The 22123-nt window shown below is 43.2% G+C and overlaps 1 protein-coding gene across 1 annotated transcript; it reads right to left on the reverse strand.

The window, feature by feature from the left end:
* Nucleotides 1-449: 449 nt before the first annotated feature.
* On the reverse strand, nt 450-22123 carry msh2 (mutS homolog 2 (E. coli)). Its single transcript, XM_024387775.2, has 16 exons — nt 21895-22123; nt 19381-19526; nt 19018-19296; nt 13995-14141; nt 13632-13781; nt 8967-9100; nt 5424-5623; nt 5225-5334; nt 5035-5158; nt 4806-4956; nt 4635-4732; nt 4259-4504; nt 2633-2837; nt 1798-2045; nt 1544-1707; nt 450-789 (listed from the first exon to the last, which is right to left on the reverse strand). Exons 1-16 carry the CDS (start codon nt 22100-22102, stop codon nt 613-615), a joined length of 2787 nt encoding a protein of 928 aa, XP_024243543.1. The 5' UTR covers nt 22103-22123; the 3' UTR covers nt 450-612.

A 22123-nucleotide genomic window follows, 5' to 3' on the forward strand; every position in this document is an offset into this window, starting at 1 on the left:
AAGCTGTGTGTCGCTGGTCATGGCTAGAAGGGTCCAGGTCGTCAAACTAAGGGCAAAATTCTACTTTTGCCGTTAATTTGATAAAAGCTGGATCCCTTCTAGCCATGACCCTGTGTACCACGAGTCATGTCAGCCAGGCTAAATAAAATAAAGTCTCACTCACATTTGATGCGTGTCAAAACCCACACCAACATTATTTATAGCTTGAACTTGATCTGAAAAAAGATTTATTCTGTTAGTGATGTGTTAATGACTTGTCTGTATGATTTACCCAATGTATTTATTCATAGACATTCAATAAATAGTTTCTTCAAATTTGAACTGAAATGCAGTGTGCCTATAAAACTGGAGGGACCTACCCGAATTAGTCCAATAGAAACTAATGATTTCAGCTACAAGGGATGGGGTTTATTCATGCAACCATCATTACTTTCAAGAAAACACAATGATTTGCACTTATTTAAAGAGGTTTATTTTATTGGTAACCTGGTAACATAACGAGAAAGATAAGGGAAAATTGACCAAACTACTGTAGATGACACCTCACTAGGGTATGCGTGTGTACCGTACGACCGGTCTCAGGTTGTGTGTGTGTGTAGCGTACGACCGGTCTCAGGTTGTGTGGATAGGGGCGGAGCGTGCCAGGAGCTCCGTGATGTAAGCGTTGTTATGGGCGACAAGCTCCTGCTTCATGGCTCTAAGCTCCGCCTTCACCTCCTGGTCAGTCATGGTGACTGCCGGCAGAGATTTCACCTTCTCCAGAAACGACTGGATCAATACCTCTCCCTCCTGGAAAGAGATGGTATTAGAAGGTTGGAGTAATTATGAAGCCAAGTCATTCTACACCGAACAAATACATAAAAGCAACATGTCGTATTGGTCCCATGTTTAATGAGCTGAAATAAATGGTGAAGTTTTCCATTAGCTTATTTCTCTCTCATTTTGTGCAAACATGTGTTTACATCACTTTTAGTGATCGTTTCTCCTTTGCCAAGATAATCCATTCAGCTGACATGCCTGGCATATCAAGAAGCATGATTTTGTGCTGGGGACAAAAGGCCACCAATGTCTCAGGTTGAGGGAGTGTGCAATTGGCATGCTGACTGCAGGAATGTCCAACAGAGCTGTTGCCAGAGAATTGAATGTTAATTTCTCTACCATAAGCTGCCTCCAATGTCATTTTAGAGAATTTGGCCTCAACCACTAACCACGCCAGCCCAGGAACTCTACATCCGGCTTCTTCCCCTGTGGGATTGTCTGATGGGGTTTGGGGGGGGGGGCGGTGGTGCTGAGGAGTATCTGTCTGTAATAAAGCCCTTTTGTGGGGAAAGACAAATATGGATTGGCTGGGCCTATGCCCTCAAGCTACACGCCTGCCCGGTAATGTGAAATCCATATATTAGGACCTAATTGAATTGACTGATTTCCTTATATGAACTGTAACTCAGTAAACTCTGAAAACGTTGCATTTATATTTTTGTTCTGTATAGTTCTACATGCCAAAACGACCTTGTCTTAGCGTTGCAGTAGTGTGTGCGTTTACCCTTTTATCGCTGCGTCGTTTCTTGGCCTCTGGCCCCTCCTCCCCACTCGGCTCCTCCTGAAACTCCTCCAGTTCTGCAGCCTTCTGCTTTGCCATGGCAACCACCGCCGGCGGGAAACACGCCAACTCCGCCACATGGATCCCAAAACTCTGGTCACACACACCTAAACACACACACTTTGTCAACCGCTGTTCTGATGTTGTTGTGACGTTTGTGTGTGTATATACTGGATACTACAGTGTAGTGTATGTACCTGGTTTGACCCTGTAGAGCATGGTGAGTGTGTGTTGAGTGGTCAGAGCGGTGACGTGCAGGTTGCGGACGGTGGGGTGGTGTGTGGCCAACGCCGTAAGCTCATGGAAGTGAGTGGCAAACAGACAGAAGCAGCCAATCTTCGAGGCGATGTGTTCACTGATGGCCCAGGCCAGACCAAAGCCATCGAATGTAGATGTTCCGCGACCCAACTCATCGATTATTATTAGAGAGTTCTTCGTGGCAGCGCTAGGGAGAGAAAACAGTGTAACAGTTGAGTCAACGTACAGGCAACAGCCAAAAATAATGGATACAAATTACATTGAAAACAGGTGTTTCCACACAGGTGTGGTTGCAGAGTGGTTAGGGTCATGTATAAAAAAAAAATGCTGGGCAGGCTATTATTTTGGCTATCATGCCCCCACAGGATGACAATGCCTCCTTCCACAGAATGGTTTGAGGAGCATGAAAACGATGTAAATCATTTGCCATGGCCGTCTCAGTCACCAGGCCTCAACCCAATTAAAAACATATGCATTACACAGCATTTTCTACCATCATCAAAAAAACTGAAAATTATGGAATTTCTCATGGAACAATGGTGTCGCATCCCTCCAATAGAGTTTCAAACACTTGTAGAATCTATTCCAAGGTACAGTGAAGCTGTTCTGGCTTGTGGTGCCCCAAAGCCCTATTAATACACTTTGTGTGGCAGTTTCCTGTACATGTTCATTATCAATGATGCACACAAAGCACTTTGATCGTGTAATCAGGGAGAGCAAAGGATTTGACTAAACTAAAAGAGAAAAGAGATGGTGGCGTGTGCGTGCTCTCACCGGAGAATAGCTGCAGTCTCCAGCATCTCTGACATAAATGTAGAAACGCCCTTGAGCTGGCTATCCCCCGCCCCCACACGGCACAGACAGCTGTCAATCATGCTTAGCTCCGCATTCTCACAGGGGACAAAGCAGCCAATCTGAGCCATCAGAGAGATCACGCCCACCTGCCTGATGAAGGTAGACTTCCCGCCCATATTAGGACCTGTGGAGGGGAGGGTTAGTGTATGTAAATCTGTACGTCAGGCCAGAGGGGTGTGTGTTTGTACTAAAATGAACGTAGCACATACAGTACAAAAAAGAGCATTGTGCATTTCTCGGCTAAATGTATCAAGACAAATGCACACGTCTCCATGGTGTGCTCAGTTTATGGGTATTAACCCTTATAAAGTCTATGGTATGGACACTAGTGTTGTCGTGATACCATAAGTTTGACTTCGATACCAGGTTAACTATTGGATTTTGAATTTTAAGACTCCTTAAGATAAAAAATGATTGGATGAAACATTGAATTTGGCATTACTGCCATTAGCCAATACAAACGCTATGAATACCAGATTCACTTAATGGAACAGAGGTCAGTCCAAAACAAAGTTTGTTCTGAAGTGTCTGTCCTATATCTGAGATAAGATCAGGAAACCATGTGTTTATTTTCATTTACATGTACTTATTTTAGGCACTCAACGTTAATTTTTTTTAAATCTGGTACCGGGGATCTTAAGACGAGTCTTGTTGGCATCCTAGAGCAAAACGGAGAACACCATCGTGTTCGTGAGAGTCATCTTTCAATAGTGGTCATAATAGTTTTATAGGCCAAACCGTTCAGAGACTGACGCCACAGACGTTTTCGTGAGAAGAACCGTAATTTGTAAGAGGGCTGAGCATGTAATGTCTCACGGTCGGACAAACACTGCTCTAGCTCTGCCACTTTTCACCACAGATGCGGAAGGGCAATATCGGCGGATTGAGACGCAGCCATGCAACCACAAAAAAAGAGAAGATCTCCATCTCAAACTGATAGATTTTGATGGTGATTTTTTTTATGATGTTACTTTGATTTCCGATTGTAGTCCAACTCCAAAACATAACAATAATCAATTATTTTAAATGGTACATCCCTTGATGAACTGGGTAAATCAAGATGTAGCCAGCCTAGGTCTACTCACAATACAGGTGAAGGCATATTATTGAGTTTAACGCTTTTGGTGGCAATCAGATTTGAAAATCAGCATATTTTGCTGATTTTATGGTTTCACAAACAAAGTACGAGGGTAGTGAGTTCAGCTGTAAATTAGCAGAGAAAGTTAGCCTACAATTAAAGCTGGAAGCTACCAGTATCTTCTTGCATTGTGAAAGTGTTTTAGCCAGTGTGGACATTGTTTTGCAAACAATAATTAACAGTTTCAACATTTCTACATGCCGTGTTGCATTATCCAAGTGTACCAACTTGCGTGCAGCAGGAGTAACAAAAATTATAGTACCGAACCGGAGATCGCGAATGGAACTTCGCCCTTGTTTTTAATGTCCTCCGACTTGGTGTTCAGTCAAATCCCGTTTAAACGGGTGAATGAACGGCTGCAGCCTCCTCTGAAATCCTCTCAAAATAAAAGAGCTGTGCATGTGTACCTGTGATGATATAGAAGCTCTGCTCCCCTTGTATGAAGGATATATCATTAGGTATGAAGGCTGTGTCTGCGTCTGACTCCAGGCAGGGGTGTCTGGCCTGTTTGAGCTCCAGGCACCTGCGGTCCGCAGCCAGGAGGCGTGGCCTAACGTAGGGGATGGGAGCAGAGACTGATGCCACAGAGAAGCTGACCACCGCATCCAGCTGGGCGATGACGTCACTCAACGACTGCAGGGGATCCACGTAACCTGGGGACGTCCAACGGTATATTTAAGAAACGAAAAAAGGAGAGACTGTTCCAACATTAATTTCTACTAAAAATGCTACATCAAACCTGATAGGAAGTTCCAGTGTGTGTGTGTGTGTGTGTGTCCTCACCCGCGGCGATGCTGATGATCTCCTTAACGATGGCGTTCTGAGCCTCCTCATACTCCTCTCTGTTCCTGGTGTAGTCTTCATTCAAAGAACTCAGCTTACTACACACACACACAAAGAAAAAGTTAGCTCACCGCGGGGCAAATTGTGTGTGTGTGTATGAGCGCGCCAAACCTGTTGGTGAAACGGACTCCATTCTTCTGGACGTCTAGCGTTGTGAACGTTTTGTTGTTCCTCAGACTCTTCTCCTCTTTACAGGTCACCCTCAGGTAATACCCCAACACACTGTTACACTCCAACTTCACTGTCTTACCAGCATCCAGACCTATACACACACACACACACACAATTAAATACACTGGTGTGTGTCTATTCTGTGTGTGTGTCTGTCTGTGTGGTGTACCCAGTTCCCGTGCTGCGCTGTTCAGTACACTCTGCATGCTGTTCTCCAGTGTGTCCATCTTCTCCCTCAGCTCAGAGAGCACCGGGTCAAACGATGCCTTCACCAGGAACTCATGGTGCTCCACCTACAAAAACACACATGGTTCACATCTAGTGTATTCTACCACGGCACACACACACACACACCCTACCTGGTTCATATCCAGTGTAGTTTCTATCATCTCCTGGTACTTGATAAAGTCAGCCTGCAGGTCTCTGAGAGGAGAGATGAACACGGCCTCCAACAGCATCTGGTGACTTCCTACAACACAGGATGGTGCTAGGGAGTTAGTGTGCACATCTTAGTATGTGTGTGTGTGTGTGTGTGTGTGCGTGCGTGCACGTGTGTACCTTGGTGTTTCTCCAGAGCCAACAGAAGTGCAGGGATCTGGCCCACGGCCTGGTAACCGCGGTAACAGTCCTGCAGTGTTGCCGAGAGCCGGTGAAACTTTTTGGACAAGCGGTGGAGATCTGGGAACCGCCGCAACAGATCGTCCTGAAGAGTCTGTCTGGCCTCACCGTCATTCACGAGGCACTCTACCAGGTCCAGTCTACACACACACACACACACACACACACACGAGAATTCACAGGTAGGGTCTGCAGTTCTAGGAAAGACCAGAAGGTGGAAGCAGAACAGAGGGCTACAGGAAACACTGCTAATACTTCTGGGAACGCCTCGGAGCAGGCTCGACAGACCAGGGGGTTGGGAAGTCAATGGGAGAAGTGAAAAATCTATCCTTAGTTATTTTACTCTCAAATCTAAAAAGGCACAACCCACAGTCGAACCAGTAGCTAAGTTTCCATTAACTTGTCCAGTGATTTTTTTGTTGACATTTAGAAAGTTTGCATAGGAAGTAGATGCGACAATTGCCTGCCATGGTGCATTTCCATTGAACTGTTGTCAAAACATATGTTTTTTTTTTAATCTAGAATGTTTAATAAAATTAGTGGTTTTAGTGTTTCCATTTCAGCAAATTGTGCATTAATAAAGTGGCGACACGCTGTATGCCCTGCCACCCATCGCAAAAGCCAGCATGGATACAATGCAAGAAAAGCCTAATATTCATGGCATACCTTGCACTCATGAAGGCCTAGTAAAAATCTAACAATTTGATGGTGAAACTTTGAATTGCAGTATAAAGCAATTCAGGCATTCTTCAAAGTCAAGACCAGCCGTGTCTCGCAAATAAATATTTTTAGAGTTGAATGACTGGATTTTGCAAGCAGTAGGCATTTGGAATTATCCCATTTTAGGTCAGTTAGGATCACCACTTTATTTTAAGAATGTGAAATGTCAGAATAATAGTAGATAGAATGATTTATTTCAGCGTCACATTCCCAGTGGGTCAGAAGTTTACATACATTCAATTAGTATTTGATAGCATTGCCTTTAAATTGTTTAACTTGGGTCAAACATTTCTGGCAGCCTTCCACAAGCTTCCAACAATAAGTTGGGTGAATTTTGTCCCATTAAATCCTGACAGAGCTGGTGTAACGGAGTCAGGTTCCTGACTGATGTTTTGAGATGTTGCTTCAATATATCCACATAATTTTCCTTGCTCATGATGCCATCTATTTTGTGAAGTGCACCAGTCCCTCCTGCAGCAAAGCAACCCCACAACATGATGCTGCCACCCCCGTGCTTCATGGTTGGGATGGTGTTCTTCGACTTGCAAGCCTCCCCTTTTCCATCCAAACATAACGATGGTCATTATGGCCAAACAGTTCTATTTTTGTTTCATCAGACCAGAGGACATTTCTCCAAAAAGTACGATCTTTGTCCCCATCTGCAGTTGCAAGCCTTAGTCTGGCTTTTTTATGGCGGTTTTGGAGCAGTGGCTTCTTCCTTGCTGAGCGGCCATTCAGGTTATGTCGATATAGGACTCGTTTTACTGTGGATATAGATACTTTTGTAACTGTTTCCTCCAGCATCTTCACAAGGTCCTTTGCTGTTGTACTGGCATTGATTTGCACTTTACCCACTAAAGTACGTTCATCTCGAAGAGACAGAACACACCTCCTTCCTGAACGGTAATGATGGCTGCGTGGTCCCATGGTGTTTATATTTGCGTACTATTGTTTGTACAGATGAACATGGTACCTTCAGGTGTAAGGAAATTGCTCCCAAGGATGAACCAGACTTGTGGAGGTCTACAATTTTTTTTCTTGGCTGATTTCCCCATGATGTCAAGCAAAGAGGCACTGAGTTTGAAGGTAGGCCTTGAAATACCTCCACAGGTACACCTCCAATTGACTCAAATGATTTCAATTAGCCTATCAGAATCTTCTAAAGCCATGACATAATTGTCTGGAATTTTCCAAGCTGTTTAAAGGCACAGTCAACTTAGTGTATGTAAACTTCTGACCAACTGGAATTGTGATAGTGAATTATCTGCTTGTAAACAATTGTTGGAAAAATGTATTGTGTGATGCACAAAGTATATGTCCTAACCAACTTGCCAAAACTATAGTTTGTTAATAAGAAATTTGTGGAGTGGTTGAAAAACAAGTTTTAATGAGTCCAACCTAAGTGTATGTAATAACATTGCGTGCCCCGCCAGCGTACCTTACAAATTGATTTGTCAATCATCAGTCGCAGGGTAGCCTAGTGGTTAGAGCGTTGGACTAGTAACCGGAAGGTTGCAAGTTCAAACCCCCGAGCTGACAAGGTACAAATCTGTTGTTCTGCCCCTGAACAGGCAGTTAACCCACTGTTCCTAGGCCGTCATTGAAAATAAGAATTTGTTCTTAACTGACTTGCCTAGTTAAATAAAAGGTTAAAATGTTTTTAAAGTTGGACGATAGAATCCACCGGTCGAATGGATAACAATGTATTCTAGCTTTAGAAAATGTATCCTACATCTGTGGCTTCCATTACAATTGACGCGATGATATTTTGTGACATTGCTTTTGTTGAATAAAACGTGTCAATGTACTAATGTTGACGTCCACTCACAGCAGTGCGACATGACTTGCTTTGAAGATGTCATATTGAAGGCCATGTTAGCAAAAGAGGTCGAAGTCAGATGATCGCATATTCAAATCCTGCAGTTGACTTGATTTTCCTGTGTTTTATATATTCCACATAATGGAGGTTGGAAGAACGCTGTGAAATGGCGAAAATGCCCTTTTCGTTTAAGAGCCGTTTGAAGAGACAGCCTGAAATGTCAGCCTGTTCAGGTGAGATGGAGTATTGACCTGCCTGGTGACATTAGTTAATAGATCAATAATGCCGCTTTCAAAACAACTGGGCACTTGGGAACTCTCCGACTTTGGTGCTTTCAAGACAACTTGGGAACTTAAAACAATTAACTCTGGGGGAAAAAATCACTTTGAACTGTCATCCAACTCGGAAATTCAAGCATCTTTCTAGACCCCCCCGACTTTTTGACCTGAAGATCACTGACGTCATAACTTGATAGCACACACCCCTGCATTCATCCTTAAAAGAAAGATGAACCCATTTTGAATGTTATATCATATGTGAATCTCTGAGCGGTGTTCTATCGATTCCAGGGGTCATTTCATGTGTATTGGAGCTATTCACCATTCAAGCAGGCAGTAATAGTTGGTATGATACATTTTTTATCATATGATTAGTCATTACTACAACCTTGACAAAACGGACTCTTCCATTTGTCAAAAACAACTTCATATCGAAGGAGTGCCTTTTATTTGATGGCTTGCACAACACAACCGTTAGACCTGATGACACATTCATGCGCATGAGCTTAGCGAGCTAAAGTCACCATGACGCTGCCTACAAACCTGATCAGGGATTTCTATTGTCGAAGCAGTTTCTGGAGTTGTTCATGGACATTCTCTTTGGTAGAGTACTGAGATGAGTGAAAGAGAAAGGGAGGAGAGGGTTGAAGAGATGTTGGACCTCACCTCTCCTCAATCCTGTTCTTGTCCATGAGTGGCTGTTTGATCCACTGGTTGACCAATCGCTGGCCCTGAGGGGTGCGGCACTTATTCAGAAGCCCGGCCAATGAGTGGGCTCCACTGGTGTCATCGGGAGAACCCTGGGGAGAACGAGCCTATCAGGACAGACTCAGACTGCTCGGAATCAAGATTAATACCAGGAGCACAATGTTTGGGGTTACCCGCACACTGAACTGCAACGTATACTCACTAAGTCGATTAAATATGTAGTAACCATGGCTCGAGACGAACATATTTTTTCCTCACCGTTCCGGTCCCAAAGTGCAATTTCAACTGTCCCAAAATTAAAAGACTTGTTTTTTTTTTTTTGTTGATATTCCAACATGAGTCTACGTCCTTGGCAGTGATTTTAAAATAATTGGTGTATTACTGAGACATCTATTTTACAAACTTAATTTGTTACGAAAAATAAAAAACTTTTTGCATCTTAACAAAAACATACATTACATTAATAATTATAATGTACTTATTGAACATGCTGACAACATGTACGTCTAAGAGAGAACAATGTTATTGTGAACTGGTTACTGAAGGAAATTCATTTAGAGACATTACATTCCACCACCAGCTGCCCCTTTAAAACATAACAATATACCATAAAGAACAGGTGTGCGTGTTCCCCAGCTTTCAATTTCTCTGCTTCACCCTCCTTCAGTCACTGAAGAATGGTCGCCTTGACCTTTTTGAGCACCACCGCTTGCTAACGGCCAGGGCTTAAAATGTACTTTTTGGTAGACCATGGCAGATAGATTCAAAAATCTACCAGCCACTCAGATTTTTATCAGTCAAAAAAATAAACATTTTGCAAAAATTAGAACACAAAAAAAAGTTGAGCTTTGTAATGTTTCTAAAACAATAAATGTATTACTAGTAAGGAGTAATGTTGTATATTGTTTAATTTCATTTTTTGTGACCAAAGATCAAAGATGCATCAATAAAATCAATTTTGCATCAAATAAATAATGAAACATGCTCAATTTGGTTTAAATAATGCAAAAACAAAAGTGTTGGAGAAGAAAGTAAAAGTGCAGTATCTGCCATGTTAAAATAAAATAAGTGTTTAAGTTCCTTGCTCAGAACATATGAAAGCTGGTGATTCCTTTTAACATGAGTCTTCAATATTCCCAGGTAAGAAGTTTTAGGTTGTAGTTATTATAGGACTATTTCTCTCTATACCATTTGTATTTCATATACAGTGGGGCAGAGAAGTATTTAGTCAGCCACCAATTGTGCATGTTCTCCCACTTAAAAAGATGAGGCCTGTAATTTTCATCATAGGTACACTTCAACTATGACAGACAAAATAAGAAAGAAATCCAGAAAATCACATTGTAGGATTTTTAATTAATTTATTTGCAAATTATGGTGGAAAATAAGTATTTGGTCAATAAAAGTTTATCAATACTTTGTTATAAACCCTTTGTTGGCAATGACAGAGGTCTAACGTTTTCTGTAAGTCTTCACAAGGTTTTCACACACTGTTGCTGGTATTTTGGCCCATTCCTCCATGCAGATCTCCTCTAGAGCGGTGATGTTTTGGGGCTGTTGCTGGGCAACACGGACTTTCAACTCCCTCCAAAGATTTTCTATGGGGTTGAGATCTGGAGACTGGCTAGGCCACTCCAGGACCTTGAAATGCTTCTTACGAAGCCACTCCTTCGTTGCCCGGGCGGTGTGTTTGGGATCATTGTCATGCTGAAAGACCCAGCCACGTTTCATCTTCAATGGCCTTGCTGATGGAAGGAGGTTTTCACTCAAACTCTCACGATACATGGCCCCATTCATTCTTTCCTTTACACGGATCAGTCGTCCTGGTCCCTTTGCAGAAAAACAGCCCCAAAGCATGATGTTTCCACCCCCATGCTTCACAGTAGGTATGGTGTTCTTTGGATGCAACTCAGCATTCTTTGTCCTCCAAACACGACAAGTTGAGTTTTTACCAAAATAATAAATAATTGCTCCCGCAGTTGATTTCTTCAAACCAAGCTGCTTACCTATTGCAGATTCAGTCTTCCCAGCCTGGTGCAGGTCTACAATTTTGTTTCTGGTGTCCTTTGACAGCTCTTTGGTCTTGGCCATAGTGGAGTTTGGAGTGTTTGAGGTTGTGGACAGGTGTCTTTTATACTGATAACAAGTTCAAACAGGTGCCATTAATACAGGAAATGAATGGAGGACAGAGGAGCCTCTTAAAGAAGAAGTTACAGGTCTGTGAGAGCCAGAAATCTTGCTTGTTTGTAGGTGACCAAATACTTATTTTCCACCATAATTTGCAAATAAATTCATTATAAATCCTACAATGTGATTTTCTGGATTTTTTTCTTCTCAATTTATCTGTCATAGTTGAAGTGTACCTATGATGAAAATTACAGGCCTCATCTTTTTAAGTGGGAGAACTTGCACAATTGGTGGCTGACTAAATACTTTTTTGCCCCACTGTACCTTTGACTATTGGATGTTCTTATAGGCACTTTAGTATTGCCAGTGTAACAGTATAGCTTCCGTCCCTCTCCTCGCTCCTCCCTGGGCTCGAACCAGGAACACAACGACAACAGCCACCCTCAAAGCAGCATTACCCATGCAGAGCAAGGGGAACAATGACTCCAAGTCTCTGAGCGAGTGACATTTGAAACGCTATTAACACGCACCCCATCGTTACATCAGCCTAATCTCGGGAGTAGATAGGCTTGAAGTCATAAACAGCAGAGCTGCTGGCAAAACGCACAAATGTGCTGTTTGAATTAATGCTTATGAGCCTGCTGGTGGCTACCATCGCTCAGTCAGACTGTTCTATCAAATCATAGACTTAATTATAACATAATAACACACAGAAATGCGAGCCTTAGGTCATTAATATGGTCGAATCCGGAAACTATCATTTCGAAAAACAGACTTATTTTTTCAGTGAAATACGGAACCGTTCCGTATTTTATCTAACGGGTGGCATCCATAAGTCTAAATATTCCTGTTCCATTGCATAACCTTCAATGTTATGTCATAATTACTCCAAATTCTGGCAAATTAGTTCGCAATGAGCCAGGCGGCCCAAACTGTTGCATATACCTGACTCTGCATGCAATGAACGCAAGAGAAGTGACACAATTTCACCTGGTTAATATTGCCTGCTAACCTGAATTTCTTTTAGCTAAATATGCAGGTTTAAAAATATACTTCTGTGTATTGATTTTAAGAAAGGCATTGGTGTTTATGGTTAGGTACACGTTGGAGCAACGACAGTCCTTTTTCGCGAATGCGCACAGCATCGATTATATGCAACGCAGGACACGCTAGATAAACTAGTAATATCATCAACCATGTGTAGTTATAACTAGTGATTATGATTGATTAAGTTTAATGCTATCTAGCAACTTACCTTGGCTTCTTACTGCATTCGCGTAACAGACGGGCTCCTCGTGAGGCAGGTGGTTAGAGCGTTGGACTAGATAACCTTAAGGTTGCAAGATTGAATCCCTGAGCTGACAAGGTAAAAATCTGTTGTTCTGCCCCTGAACAAGGCAGTTAACCCCCCACCTCCCGTACCTAGGCCGTCATTGAAAATAAAAATGTGTTCTTAACTGACTTGCCTAGTTAAATAAAGATTAAAAGGTGTAAAAAAAAATAATAATAATAAAAATAATTTTTAAAATCGGCTTGTTGGGAAAACTTAATCGGCCCTAATTAAATCGGCCATTCCGATTAAAATCGGTCGACCTCTATTCTCTTCCCTAGCAGTTGAAACTCAACCTAGCTTGTGAACAAAACATTGTAAATAGCCAAGAATCACAAGGACAAAGCCTCACTTCAGTATATTAAAAACGTTTATGCCTGTGCACAGCGCTTCTAAAAATGAATCCGTCGCTCAGCTCCTCAAGTGTGAACGCACAGCCCCCAGCCAGGCAATGTTGCAGCGTGATGCAGAAATACTTAGCACATTTTACAGTGTGAATTCAGTTCAGGGAGATACAACCATATTTTCTACAATAACCTAGTAGCTAGCCACAGCCTACAGCTAATGCAAATGCCATAGCAACTCCGGGCACAAAACCTCAATTCTGGGCCTGCTGGAGGCAGGTAGCCTAGTGGTTAGAGAGTCGAATCCCCCAAGCTGACAATGTAAAAATCTGTTTTTCTGCCTCTGAACAAGGAAGTTAACCCACTGTTCCTAGGCAGTCATTGAAAATAAGAATTTGTTATTAACTGACTTGCCTAGTTAAATAAAGGTAAAATAAAAGAAATACAGGCTGGGAGAGAGTCAAAAGTGCATTCTAATAGGCCTATTTGCTTAACATTAGAATGATATTCTAAAATATTTTTCCATAACCTAAATAATTACATATGCCATGACTAACCAGCCATATCATTGATGGAAACCTGGACATTTTACATAGCCTATAGCTTGTTCTGTCAGTAAGGCACAATCCTATTGTTGCATCTTCAGATATTCCCTCCAAGTTTCTACTATTTCTCTGTCGCATTATTTTTAAAAACATGCGCATCGGGTGCATGTTTGAGAACGGTGTTCTCCCGTAATAGCATTTTGGAACATTGACGCATTTGGCCCGTGCTTGTGATGTGAATTATTCATAGTTGATCAACTTAAATGCTAAATGTTACCTGAAATAGGTTGAGGGCTTGTACAGCAGCGTTGTCCAGCCTCATGTACTGACTCAGGTCAAGGGTCGTCAAGCTGAAGGAGCTGAAGTTTGATTGGTCAGACAGCAACTCCAGGTAACGAACCACTGCTGCCAAGCATGACATAGCTACCTGGAACACACAGACATGTCATTTTACTACTAAGAGAGTGGGTTGTGTCTGGAAACAGTCATATTATCCCATGTGCGACGCGGTTATATAAATAACTTTACTAATGGCAATGCACGCTGGCATAACAAACTGCTGCAACCCAGACCGACCCACAGCGTTAACAACAATTGTTTATTAAGACTCATCCTATACGAGTAGGTTTGTGTGTGTTACCTGTTTGTCTAGTTCAGGCAGAACGTTGCAGGCATTGGCCTCCCCTTTCCTGGTCCGTAGCAGTCGGTTGAGGTCCTGGGTCATGTCTTTACTACTGAACTCTGTTCTCTTTCTGTCTGACAGCAACACACCGCCACGCTGCACCACCTACACACGTTATATACACAGTGCCATCAGAAAGTATTCAAGACCCCTTGACTTTTTCCATATTTTGTTGGGTTACAGCCATCTCCTCTACAATGGCTCCGAGGGAGATGGCTGTCATTTCACGGTCTCCTAGCCAATTGTGCTTGTGTGTTTTCACATTATTTGTAACTAGTTTTTAGATAATGTTTCTGCCACTGTCTCTTATGATCGAAAAGAGCTTCTAGATATCAGGACAGCGATTACTCACCTCGTATTGGAAGACATTTTTTTCCTTAAAAAGAGTGATACGAAGGATTTACTTCAGACCAAGGCCCTCATCCCCGTCATTCGCAGGAGAAAGAGAGATATCGGGACATAGGTCGGGGTGCCTTGGAAGGATCCGACGGCGAGTGGGTAATCTGCCTTCACCATCCGTCCTATTAGCCAACGTACAATCATTGGATAACAAAATAGACGAACTACGATCACGTATATCCATCCCATCAACGGGACATTAAAAACGGATATCTTATGCTGAACGACGACATGGATAACATACAGTTGGCGGGTTTTAAGCTGCATCGGCAAGATAGAACACCTGCCTCCAATAAGACAAGGGGTGGCGGTCTGTGTAAACAACAACTGGTGCACAACATCTAATAGTAAGGAAGTCTCAAGGTTTTGCTAGCCCGAGGTGGAGTATCTCATAAGCTGCAGACCACACTTTTTATCAAGAGAGTTTTCATTTATATTCTTCGTAGCCGTCTATTTACCACCACAAACCGATGCTGGCACTAAGACCCCACTCAACAAGCTGTATAAGGCCAGAATGAAACAGGAAATCACTCAGAGGCAGCACTCCTAGTGGCCGGGGACTTTAATGCAGGCACACAAACCAGTTTTACCTAATTTCTATCAGCATGTTAAATGTGCAACCAGAGGGAAGAAAAACTCTAGACCACCTTTACTCCACACACAGAGGCGCGTACAAAGCCTCAGGTGGAAAGGGTGGGCAACAACACATACGCCACACTGATCCTCAACACAGGGGTCCCTCAGGGGTACGTGCTCAGTCCCCTCCTGTACTCCTTGTTCACTCATGACTGCATGGCCAGGAACAACTCCAACACCATCATTAAGTTAGCCGACGACAACAGTGGTAGGCCTGATCACCGACAATGGTGAGACAGCCTATAGGGAGGTCAGAGACCTGGCCGTGTCGTGCCAGGATAACCTCTCCCTCAACGTGATCAAGAAGATGATTGTAGACTACAGGAAAAGGAGGACAGAGCACGCCCATACGCTCATGGACGGGGCTGTAGTGGAGCAGGTTGAGAGCTTCAAGTTTATCGGTGTCCACATCACCAACAACCTATCATAGTCCAAACACACCAAGACAGTCGTGAACATGGCAGGACAAAGCCTATGCCCCTCAGGAGACTGAAAAGATTTGGCAGGGGTCCTCAGATCTTCAAAAGGTTCTACAACTGCACCATCGAGAGCATCCTGACTGGTTGCCTCCTACCTATAGGCACTACACAGGTAGTACGTACAGCCCAGTACATCACTGGGGCCAAGCTTCCTGCCATCCAGGACCTCTATACCAGGCGGTATCAGAGGAAGGCCTTAAAAATTGTCATAGACTCCTGCCACCCTAGTCAAAGACTTCTCTCTGCTACAGCACAGCATGCGGTACCGGAGCACCAAGTCTAGGTCAAAAAGGCTTCTCAACAGAAGTGGTGCTGGTGCTCTTTAAATTACTTTAAAAATGTTTTACTAATCTATTTTTCAATCATTTTTTCTTAAAATTGGTTAAGAGCTTGTAAGTAAGCATTTCACTGTAAGGTACACCTGTTATATAGCATTTGACAGATAAAACTTGATTTATAATTGTCCCCCCCCTCTCAATCTACACACAATAATAATATAATGACAAAGCAAAAACTAGTTTAGAAATGTTAGCTAATTTAGTAAAAAATAAACTGAAATCACATTTACATAAGTATTCAGACCCTTCATTTAGCACTTTGTATAAGCACCTTTGGCAGCGATTACAAGCCTCAAGTCTTCTTGGGTATGACGCTACAAGCATGGCACACCTATATTTGGAGAGTTTTCTCCCATTCTTCTCTGCAGATCCTCTCAAGCTCTGTCAGGTTGGATGGGGTGCGTTGCTGCACAGCTATTTTCATGTCCCTCCAGAGATGTTCGATCGGTTTCAAGTCCGGGCTCTGGCTGGGCCACTCAAGGACATTCCCAAAGCCACTCCTGCGTCGTCTTGGCTGTGTGCTTCGGGTCGTTGTCCTGTTGGAAGGGGAACCTTCGCCCCAGTCTGAGGTCCTGAGCATGTTTTAATTAAGTATCTCTGTACTTTGTTCCGTTCATCTTTGCCTCAATGCTGACTAGTCTCCCAGTCCCTGCCGCTGACAAACATCCCCACAGCATGACGCTGCCACCACCACGCTTCACCGTAGGGATTGTGCCAGGTTTCCTCCAGAAGTGACGCATGGCATTCAGGCCAAAGAGTTCAATCTTTGTTTCATCAGACCAGAGAATCTTGTTTCTCATGGTCTGAAAGTCCTTTAGGTGCCTTTTGGCAAACTCCAAGTGGGCTGTCATGTGCCTTTTACTGAAGAGTGGCTTCCGTCTGGACACTCTACCATAAAGGCCTGATTGGTGGAGTGCTGCAGAGATGGTTGTCCTTCTGGAAAGTTCTCCCATCTCCACAGAGGAACTCTGGAGCTCTGTCAGAGTGACCATCGGGTTCTTGGTAACCTCCCTGGCCAAGGCCCTTCTTCCCCGATTGCTCAGTTTGGCCGGGCAGCCAGCTCTACGAAGAGTCTCGGTGGTTCCAAACTTCTTCCATTTAAGAATGATGAAGGCCACTGTGTTCTTTTGGACCTTCAATGCTGCAGAAATGGTTTGGTACCCTTCCCCAGATCTGTGCCGACACAATCCTGTCCCGGAGCTCCACAAACAATTCCTTTGACCTTATTGCTTGGTTTTTGTTCTGACATGCACTGTCAATTTTGAGACCTTATATGAAACAGGTGTGCCTATCCAAATTATGTCCAATCAATTGAATTTACCACAGGTGGATTCCAATCAAGTTGTAGAAACATCTCAGGGATGATCAATGGAAACAGGATCCATCCGAGCTCAATTTTGAGTCTTATAGCAAAAGAGTCTGTAAATAACATACACAAAAAAAAATGCTTCCTGATTATGGGGTAGTGTGTGTAGATTTCGGAGTTGGTTTTATTATCCATTTTAGAATAAGGCTCTAACGCAACAAAATGGGGGAAAAGTCAACTTCGTCTGAATACTTTCCGAAGGAAGGACGAACACACACGGGTATATACAGTTCCAGTGAAAAGTTTGGACACCTACTCATTCCAGGGTTTGTCTTTATTTACACTATTTTCCACATTGTAGAATGAATAGTGATTACATCAAAATGATTAAACATATGGAATCATGTAGTAACCAAAAAAAAAGTGTTAAACAATTCTAAATATATTTTATATTTGAGATTCTTCAAAGTACCCACCCTGTGCCTTGACAGCTTTGCACACTCTTGGCATTCTCTCAACCAGCTTCATGAGGTAGTCACCTGGAATGCATTTCAACTAAACAGGTGTGCCTTCTTAAAAAGTTCATTTGTGGAATTTCCTTCTTAATGCATTTGAGTCTATCAGTTGTGTTTAGACAAGGTCCCTAAGCCCCATTTGGTAAAATATCAAGTCCATGTTATGGCAAGAACAGCTCAAATAAGCAAACAGAAATGACAGTCAGTCCATCATTACTTTAAGACATGGTCAGTCAATGTGGAAAACTTCAAGAACTTCCTTCAAGTACAGTTGCAAAAACCATGAAGCGCAATGATGAAACTGGCTCTCATGTTACCTCTGCTGCAGAGGATAAGTTCATTAGAGGTAACTGCACCTCAGACTGCAGTGCAAACAAATGCTTCAGAGTTCACGTAACAGACACATCTCAACATCAACTGTTCAGAGGAGACTGTGTGAATCAGGCCTTCACGGTTGAATTGTTGCAAATAAATCACTACTAAATGACACCAATAAGAGACTTGCTTGGTTGCCTAGAAACACAAACAATGGACATTAGACTGGTGGAAATCTGTCCATTGGTCTGATGAGTCCAAATTTGAGATTTTTGGTTCCAACCACAGTGACTGAGACAAAAAGTAGGTTAACGGATGATCTCCGCATGTGTGGTTCCCACCGTGAAGCATGGAGGTGGTGGTGTTTTGCTTGTGACACTGTCAGTCATTTATTTAGAATTCAAGGCACACGTAACCAGCATGGCTACCACAGCATTCTGCTGCAATATGCCATCCCATCTGGTTTGTGCTTAGTGGGACTATCATTTGTTTTTCAACAGGAGAATTTCCCAAAACAAACCTCCAGGCTGTGTACGGGCTATTTGACCAAGGAGATTGATGGAGTGCTGCATCAGATGATCTGGCCTACACAATCATCCGTCCAAGAGTGTGCAAAGTTGTCATCAAGGCAAAAGGTGACTACTTTGAAATAACTAAAATATAAAATAGATTGATTTGTTTAACTCTTTTTTTGGTTACTACATGATTCCATGTGTGTTATTTCATAGTTTTGATGTCTTCACTATTATTCTAATGTAGAAAATAGTAAAAATAAAGAAAAACCCTTTAATGAGTAGGTGTCCAAACTTTTGACTGGTACTTTATATAGACTCACACACACACACAGACATACATACATACACACTCACTCACTTTCTCACCTCAATCACTCACTCCCTTCCTCACCTTACACAGTCAGTCCCTTTCTCACAGACTTCATTCACCTCCCACAAAGACATTTTCTCTCTGTTGCATTGACACACCCACACCTACCTGTCGTATGTTATCAGTGTTGTCACCCTGTGGTAGCAGACATTCCTTAGGGCTCAGCTGCACAAGCAGAGCCTCCAGGTTACAGAAAGTCTCTCCATCAAGGAACTCACACACTCCCATGGTCCTTAGGGACGCGTCCACATAGCCCACGCCCACCACGCGCTGTCCGTCACCACCGACAGCCAACCGTACGGCCACAACCCCCGCTGAGTCAGCCCCTCTTCCCTCAGCCCCGCCAAATAGAACCTCCTCAAACTGGCTCAGATTCCCTGGAGACGCCTGGAGAGAGAAGTAGTGAAAGAGAGAACTATTACAAGACTTGTAAATGTAACCTTCAGATTGTGTCTATGGCTGTGTTTGTACCTTGTACTCCAGTTGCCAGCTGTGATCCTTGGTTTTGCTTTGGTTCCTGTAGACTTCCACTCTGTATTGTTTCACCAGCAGTAGGTCTCTGACCAGAGCCTCAAAGTTTGTCTTGCTGAGAACCACACTCTCCAGCTTGCGGCTACCTACACACACAATAAATACAGGTCTAAGGTCTTCGAAAGCCAAGTTAACAAACAGATTACTGACCATGTTGAATCACATCGTACCTTCTCCGAAATGCAATCTGGTTAACAAGCTGGTCATGGGTGCACCTCAGCCACGCTCAAGGTCCTTAACGATATCATAACCGCCATCAATAAGAGACACTACTGTGCAGCTGTATTCATCGACCTGGCCAAGGCTTTCGACTCTTGTCAGTCACCATATTCTTATTGGCAGACTCAACAGCCTTGGTTTCTCAAATGATTGCCTCGCCTGGTTCACCAACTACCTATCTGATAGAGCTCAGTGTGTCAAATCGGAGGGCCTGTTGTCCGGACCTTTGGCAGTCTCTATGGGGGTGCCACAGGGTTCAATTCTCGGGCCGACTCTCTTCTCTGTATACATCAATGATGTTGCTCTTGCTGCTGGTGATTCTCTATTCCACCTCTACACAGACGACACCATTCTGTATACTTCTGGCCCTTCTTTGGACACTGTTAACTAACCTCCAGACGAGCTTCAATGTCATACAACTCTCCTTCAGTGGCATCCAACTGCTCTCAAACGCAAATAAATCTAAATGCATGCTATTCAACCGATCATTGCACGCACCTGCCCGCCCATCCAGCATCACTACTCTGGACGGCTCTGACTTAGAATACGTGGATAACTACAAATACCTAGGTGTCTGGCTAGACTGTAAACTCGCCTTCCAGACTCACATTAAGCATCTCCAATCAAAAATTAAATCTAGAATCGGCTTCCTATTTGGCAACAAAGCTTCCTTCACTCATGCTGCCAAACATACCCTCGTAAAACTGACCATCCTACCGATCCTTGACTTCGGCGATGTCATCTATAAAATAGCCTCCAACACTCTACTCAGCAAACTGGATGTAGTCTATCACAGTGCCATCCGTTTTGTCACCAAAGCCCCATATACTACCCACCACTGCGACCTGTACACTCTCGTTGGCTGGCCCACACTTCATACTCGTCGCCAAACCAACTGGCTACAGGTTATCTACAAGTCTCTGCTAGGTAAAGCCCCGCCCTATCTCAGCTCGCTGGTCACCATAGCAGCACCCACTTGTAGCACACGCTCCAGCAGGTATCGCTCTCTGGTCACCCCCAAAGCCAATTCCTCCTTTGGTCGCCTTTCCTTCCAGTTCTCTGCTGCCACTGACTGGAACGAACTGCAAAAATCACTGAAGCTGGAGATTCCCATCTCCCTCACTAGCTTTAAGAACCATCTGTCAGAGCAGCTCACAGATCACTGCACCTGTTCATAGCCCATCTGTATACAGCCCATCTATCTACCTCATTCCCATACTGTATTTATTTATTTTGCTCCTTTTGCACCACAGTATCTCTACTTGCACATCCATCTTTTGCACATCTACCATTCCAGTGTTTAATTGCCATATTGTAATTACTTCAGCCTATTTATTGCCTTAACTCCCTTATTTGCACTCACTGTATAGACTTTTTTCCCTACTGTATTATTGACTGTATGTTTTGTTCTTTCCATGTGTAACTCTGTGTTGTTGTATGTGTCGAACTGCTATGCTTTATATTGGCCAGGTCGCAGTTGCAAATGAGAACTTGTTCAACTAGCCTACCTGGTTAAATAAAGATTAAATAAAATTTTAAAAACTAGAGGAAGCACACTGGCTGGCAGAAGATGGAACTAGAGATTTTGGTCAACAATCTTCAAATTCTCTCAACGATTAAACATTTGATCTCGACACAGTTCCGGTCTCAAAAGTACAATCTGTTATGGACAGAGTGGGCTAAGGTTTGTTGACTTTAGCAAAAATATATATATTTTTTAAAAGGCGTTGTTTAGGAGTGTAACGGCGAATTCGTGCTTCGCTCTGCCCCCCATGGCTCATTTGTTCCCATTGGAAACGACAGACTGTGGTCCATCTTGGTTTAGTTATATAAATCTTTGGCTGAAGCACATTTTTTGTAGTGATTTTCACCGAAACGGACTACTGCGGGAATAACGTCTGACGTTACATGATTTTTTTTATTTTTTTATTTTTTTAAAGCGTCCCAACAATTATGTCAGGCATGTTCCTTGACAAATACTTTGATAAACGAGGCCCCTGCGGTGTAAATTCTCATAACATACTACGAAAAGCTCTATTCCGGTCGTAAAAGTATCGAAGTGGCGTGATTTTAGGTTAGCTCAAATTGGGATTTAGCTAGCGTCCTATGTATATCAAGCTAACAATAGCCCACGCAAATATTGAAGTAGTTAAGCATCTAGCTATCAGGATTAGCTAATCGAAAGTGGAAAACCATGCAGATGGCTAGCTTTGTGAGCTAAATAAGTGTAGCTACCTGAGCCCAGGGTCTTGATGACTCCGTTGGTCTTGAAAATCTCCTTGGCGGCGAACAGCGCTTCGGTCCCGTGCACCGTGTAGTAGTCACCCCGGTCGAAGACCCTGAAAGTGGTGTCTGGCTTCTCTGGCATGGAAAAGTAGTAGGTAAGGAAGCCATGTTCGGCAGCAGCGTCCATGGACAAGCTCTGTTTAGGTTGCACCGCCATGCTGGAATCTCCCGCCACAGA

Source organism: Oncorhynchus tshawytscha, linkage group LG25, assembly GCF_018296145.1.
Source record: "Oncorhynchus tshawytscha isolate Ot180627B linkage group LG25, Otsh_v2.0, whole genome shotgun sequence".
NCBI classification, from domain to species: Eukaryota; Metazoa; Chordata; class Actinopteri; order Salmoniformes; family Salmonidae; genus Oncorhynchus; species Oncorhynchus tshawytscha.